This window comes from Anguilla anguilla, chromosome 2 (genome assembly GCF_013347855.1).
Source record: "Anguilla anguilla isolate fAngAng1 chromosome 2, fAngAng1.pri, whole genome shotgun sequence".
Classification (NCBI taxonomy): Eukaryota; Metazoa; Chordata; class Actinopteri; order Anguilliformes; family Anguillidae; genus Anguilla; species Anguilla anguilla.
Genome location: NC_049202.1, coordinates 67080697 through 67086773, shown reverse-complemented (window position 1 = coordinate 67086773; position 6077 = coordinate 67080697). Strand labels below are relative to the sequence as shown.

At 42.7% G+C, this 6077-nt stretch overlaps 1 protein-coding gene across 1 annotated transcript; it reads left to right on the top strand.

Annotated features, from left to right (window-relative positions):
• The first annotated feature begins 4148 nt into the window (after window positions 1–4148).
• Window positions 4149–6077, top strand: junba (JunB proto-oncogene, AP-1 transcription factor subunit a). Its single transcript, XM_035406423.1, has 2 exons — window positions 4149–4424; window positions 4706–6077. Exon 2 carries the CDS (start codon window positions 4744–4746, stop codon window positions 5623–5625), a length of 882 nt encoding a protein of 293 aa, XP_035262314.1. The 5' UTR covers window positions 4149–4424; window positions 4706–4743; the 3' UTR covers window positions 5626–6077.

Genomic DNA, 6077 nt, shown 5'->3' with positions numbered 1-6077 from the left:
GCACAAACTTGCTTCTACAAAGATATGGAATAAACCTTTATACACACGAATACATATCTAAATGGAATCGTTTACTTCAGAAGTAGAATGAACAGGAACTGGCAGCCATGGAACACCGATTATAAATTTATTTTTAAAAACAGCAACAGTTACGTGTTTGAAATCCGACTGGAACTATGATGTAAAAAATGTTCAGAGATACATAAAGCAGTAGGCTATATTGAAATCATTTTATTTGTTTTATTTATTCGTTTATTGGACAGGGACATATATAACATTTCTGTAAGTGTGCCACAGTTAGCCAGGAAGGCTCAGTTCAATCCGGAGTCACTGGACTACAGGGTTCGGCGGTGAGAAGAAACTGGAGCACCGGGAGGACCCAAAGAGGACCCGGCTGCTAACCACTGCACCACCGTGTCGCCCAGTACCACACAAAGCGAGCATTTGCGGAAATTCATCGTTATAAAACACATACAGCAGTAATTTAAATGATGCCGTTTTTAACTACGGTCGCGCAGAGCGGTAGTAGCGTGCAGAGGTACTGAAAATGACAGAACAATGCTTCACAATAAAATTTTTAAAATTAGAACCGCAAAAAATAATAACAAGAAAAGAGAGTGTGGCTGCACAAATAATGGAGCCAGGCCAGGCAGGCAGCAAGTGCACAGCGGTACAGAGAAAGCCTGTGTTCCTGCTGCTACTTTAAAAAGCAACATCAAAGACACATCTCACACGCCACCAAAGCCACTTGTGTTTTCTAGTGCCGGAAGACCCAATGCTCAGAGCGAAGAGCAAGCTCATGCTTTCACAATGAGTCGAAAAGCCCTCTCATTCATGCGGCAGCACAACAGTAATTACTAGACTGGTCTAATTTCTAAATTCAAACAAATATTAATTCATAGTTTCAAGCAGACAACACATACAGTACATGCACTATAGTTGTGTTAGTATTATTATGGTCATCTGTTTGTTTGCCATAAACTGCATGCATTCTCTCAGAGAGGTCCTCTTCCACAAGCGCGGTAAGAAAATGAGAGGATGTGAGCAGCTGAATTCATCTCACATCCTGCGTGAAGAGCCCAAGAGCTCTCTTCAGCCCTGGAGTGTACGTCTGTCTCTCACACACATGCACGCACACACGCACAGACACACAGACACACAGACACACCAAGCACACACGCACACACACACACGAACACACACGCATGCACACACAAACACAGACACAGACAAACACACACACACACACACAAACACATGCACAAACACAAAAGAGTTTATGCTTTGTTTTGATTTTTTGGAAAATATTTCGTTGCTAAATCAGACATTAAAATAATATCTCTAAGGAAACAACAGCCTAAGAGGAGAAGGAAAAGGGGGGAGGAAGGAAACTGCAGGTTTCAGGCAACCAAAATGCATTCAAGACAGACAGCTAACTTCTCTGAGCTCTAGACAAGTCACCACCTGCTGACAATATTGATACAGCAAATAATAGCAGCATTTAGCATATTTGACATAATGTGGCTAGGCATGGCCGGCTTCCTAAATCCACAATTTCTTGTTTGCACACACCAACCAAACGTGAAGAGAATAAGTAAAATGGCAGTGAAGTTGTCACGGCATGCATGTCAGCATACTCAAGTCTATACACGCTGTGCTGGCAAAACCATCCAACTTTTTTCTAAATTGTCATTAGGTTATTTCATTTGACTAATGGATCATACTTTTTTATAGTCCCAAGGCAAAGCAATCAATTTGCATTAAAATGGAAAAAAGGCATTTTGGCATTTGAAATGAATGCACATTACAAAAGCTCTGTTTTTTTTTCTTTTTTTTTTGCTGAATTGAATAAATTTCAGGTGGGGAATTAAAAATGTTGAATGCAACTTCAAATGTCACAAGCCTAATGATATTATTACACCGTCAGGTGACGTTAGCTTATTTTATAGATTTGGATCCAGGAATGCATGAGGTGTAGCTGCTATATAGATATAGCTAATGAAGATTCGCTGATATAACTGGATAGTGCAGTATTCTTGCCAGGCTCGGGTAGATTTGAATGCGGGCAAAATTATTCTTGAAGCTCAGATGTGAGTGCATTATTCTAAGCATGTCTGTGTCAGTAATTCTGAGTACATTTGCACTGACCAGAAACAAAAGCATCTTTCACCTTGTACATCACAACAGTATTCTGTAAGGCCTCCGTCCCTCCAGTTGTTAAAATCTCTGGTTATGGCTACAATCACGTGATTCACAACCTTGCAGGGATAAGGAAAACTTGTCCTGACAGCCCAAGTGCCTATAGAGACAGTGAGTCAGCATTTATATGTTACATGCCTACACACGATAATATATGAGCCTAGCAGCACTGAGCATGGTTCAAGTCCTATTCGGTTTCCCAAACAAGCTCGACATAACTCCCTTCCTCTGCCACCTCTTTCAACACCTCCCTCTCCCACCCGTGGGCGTGATTTTGGAAACCGGCCGAGTGGGATAGGCTTCCCGGTTTTCTCTCACAGAGGAAATGACGCGTTTGTGTCCATATATGGGCTGCAATCAATACAACGTCGATTGGATGAGTCAGCTTCCGCAAATCAATTGCATGCCTTCGGTATTAAGGCGAAAGGTCCGACAGAACGCATGCCCCTTACTTATTTTTGGTATAATGTTAAAATTAATATAGCTTTCATCGAAAATGCTAGAGATGTACTTCTGTGTTAGTTTATCTACAGTATGTCCTAGTACCTTGTATAACAGAACAGCAGTTACCTAATGTCCCTCTAGTCCGCCAGCTAATGTATGTATACAGGATCAGATGTGTTGCGCGCCTGAACCTAACAAACTGCGAAAATGAATCGACGAAGCAATTAAGTTTTCAACAATAAACGTATTCGGTTAATGTCTTTCAGCACCCAAAATGTGTATCCACGAATGCCAGACTGGGAGTGCTGTGAACTTGTTTCGTAAAACCGTATCCGGCGGTTTGCCATAGCTAGGCTAATGAATTGCTATGGGAACCAGATGAGGTCAAATAGGCCTAGATCGTTATTTAATTTAATGAGGATAGGCCTACAGGAGGGTTGACATGCCCTGTCACTGTCGCTTTATTTTATGAAGACAGCCAGTAAAAGATGATCTGTGAACAGTTAATGGTTCCAGTGGGTTGAAACTTGAGAAAAACTAAGCCCACATCCCCTTTTGCTGTGGGTGTGTCGTGGCGGTATGGCACGTTCGTTAGTCACACCCGTAACGTTTCAGAGCTGCTTTTCAATTCTAAAAAGAGATGTTTGTGGTAATTTCACCAACCATGAACTAAGGTAAAACTTTGAAAACAGCGGGATTGTTTAAAAATGCTACCAGTCTTACTCATCAATTAACGTTAGATTGCCAACAATTAATTGCTTCAACAGCTGGCATGTCCATACGATACAATTAACGTAAATTTAAAGTTTATTTTCTGGAAATCGAGGACCCTTTTTGATAGTAACTTGCTAATACAACTAGTTACAATATGTCTTCGTCAGTAGCAGACTAGCTGATGCGAGTATGCCGTTGACATTTTACGGGCAAGCTGGGGGCGGCGGCTTAAGCTGACCGACAGCTATAGCAACTGTACTCGCTCAGTCGGCCATCGTAACAGCAACAGATTAACTTCCGATGTTTCACTCGCAGGAGTGTTATGGCCGCGATGCTAATGTGGATACGTAGCGCAATACCAAAGTCGAATCCTAGCTTTTTGGGCATGCGAATTGTCTAAAATCAACCGCGCGACTCGAGAGGAAAGCTAACTAAATGTAAACGAGGAAAACACAGTCACGTGTCTACAGTTAGCAAACAATCCAATGTAACATGGTTAAAACGAGCTAATGTTAGTCATGTCTTGCTGTAGCCTAACAACCGTATATTGCTGGAGTAAGTGTAATTAGCAAGACAGCGAACGCCCTGACCATGTAACCGCACACACAATCTGATATGATTTAACTGCGCGCTGAATTGTATAGTGTTAAAAAAGTAAGAGTAAAAAGGTCCCACCACCGCATCAATTGTCTGCTCAAACTTATACGTTAATGTTACCTCCTCCTCTCGCCTCAAGGCTTGTTTACAATCGCAACAGTTCCTGGCAATAACGTCATCCCCCATCCGACGTTTCTGGGCGTGGAGTTGAATCGTCGTGGAGTTCCAACCAATCAACGATGTCCTGGCCACGCTTGTCTGGCTGTGTGTATATAAATTGAGTGCGGCAGCTCCGAGAACAGGCAATACGCACATTTGACGGGACGTAGATCCAATACATCACGAAGCTGCATGAAGGCAGATCTATGAAACTTTCGCCTGTACCGTCTCAGAAACGGAGAACAACCACGAATTAGACATCGGACATCACTTTGATACAACTGTCAAGAATAACGGCATCTTTTGACTTGGTACAGTAGCGCTCAACTACTTTGGGAGTTTTCTTCTGTTCTTTCATACAACTGAGCTTGAATTTAAAACTGTCATTGAGGGGCATCTCAGTGCTGAAAAGACATTCAAGAGGGTTTGCTCTTGATTTGTTGAGCGGGGTGTTCATTTGAACCAGGAATCGATATTGTTTCTCTCAACAAACGTCTGCTGTTAGTATTTTGTGCTTTGAATCGTATGTCTACAAAAATGGAACAACCGTTTTATCATGACGACTCGTTTCTTTCTGCTTATGGTCACTCAGACGCTGCCCTTCACGACTACAAGCTCCTTAACCAGAACATGAACTTGAACTTGACCGAGCCTTATCGGAACCTCAAGTCCCAGCTGCGAACCGAGACCGATTTCTACCCAGCTTCGGCCGAAGACGTCGGCTCACTGAAGCTCGCTTCTCCAGAACTGGAGAGACTGATCATCCAAAACAGCAACGGTGTTATTACCACTACACCGACCCCTGGCCAGTACTTCTACGCCCGGGGAATCACCGAGGAACAGGAGGGTTTCGCTGAGGGTTTCGTAAAAGCTCTGGACGAACTCCACAAGATGAACCAGATGCCCCCTCCAAACGTTTCTATAGGAGCCGGCGGTGTGACGACTTGCACTGCGGCCTCTAGTGTCTTCGGTGCTTCTCTGCAACCTGAACTTCCTGTATACACAACACTGAACGCTTGTTCATCGAACACTAACCTCACGTCTGCGTCCAACTATCCTACAGCCACCATCAGCTACTTGCCGCATCACCAGTATCAACATCACCAAACAACGACCCACGGCTCGCAGCTATTTCAGCATTCCTTGCCTGGACAAGGGTTACATCAGCAGCGGCTCATGGCTCTGAAAGAGGAACCTCAAACCGTTCCTGATACACAGAGCAGCGACGGGTCCCCGCCAATGTCACCAATCGACATGGAAAACCAAGAGCGAATTAAGGCAGAGCGCAAGAAATTAAGGAACCGACTGGCAGCGACTAAATGCAGGCGACGCAAACTTGAGCGTATCTCCCGTCTGGAGGACAAAGTTAAAATTCTCAAGTCGGACAATGCCGGGCTCTCAAACACTGCTTCAGTGCTACGAGAACAAGTGGCTCAGCTCAAACAGAAAGTTATGACACATGTTAGCAGTGGTTGTCAACTCATGTTAACGTCAAAGCTTAAGTCGTTTTAAACGGCCGACGGTGAAGGACATTGCTTTGAACAAAACACTGGAAGATATGTTCATGTTTTTTAGGCTATTTGTTAAACAAATAACGTTAGAGCACTGGAATATTGACTATTTAGACCAACTCATCTGCATGTTTTCATTTGAAAATGAAATGGTTTGTTTTTAAAAGCTGATGTACAGAAAATGGTTCATTCATTTTTTTATCGATCGTTAAATGGTACTTTTGGCTGCAATGCACAGCTCATTTTACAAAGTCAGCGCCCACCATACAGTATCACCAATAAAGGAGGCGTTTTATTGCTTTGTGTGTTTACAAATGTATTGTCGTTTGATGCTACATTCCAAGAAATAAGTTATTGTCTTATGTCAGGTTGATCCTGAAAAACTCGTTTTGTGTAAGTTTTTGTCTTTCTTTTTGTACAAAATATATTTAAGTAAAATACTTTGTGAAATCA

Excerpts from the sequence above, each read along its gene's own strand:
- junba (XM_035406423.1), top strand. The coding sequence starts at position 4,744 with ATGAACTTGAACTTGACCGAGCCTTATCGGAACCTCAAGTCCCAGCTG.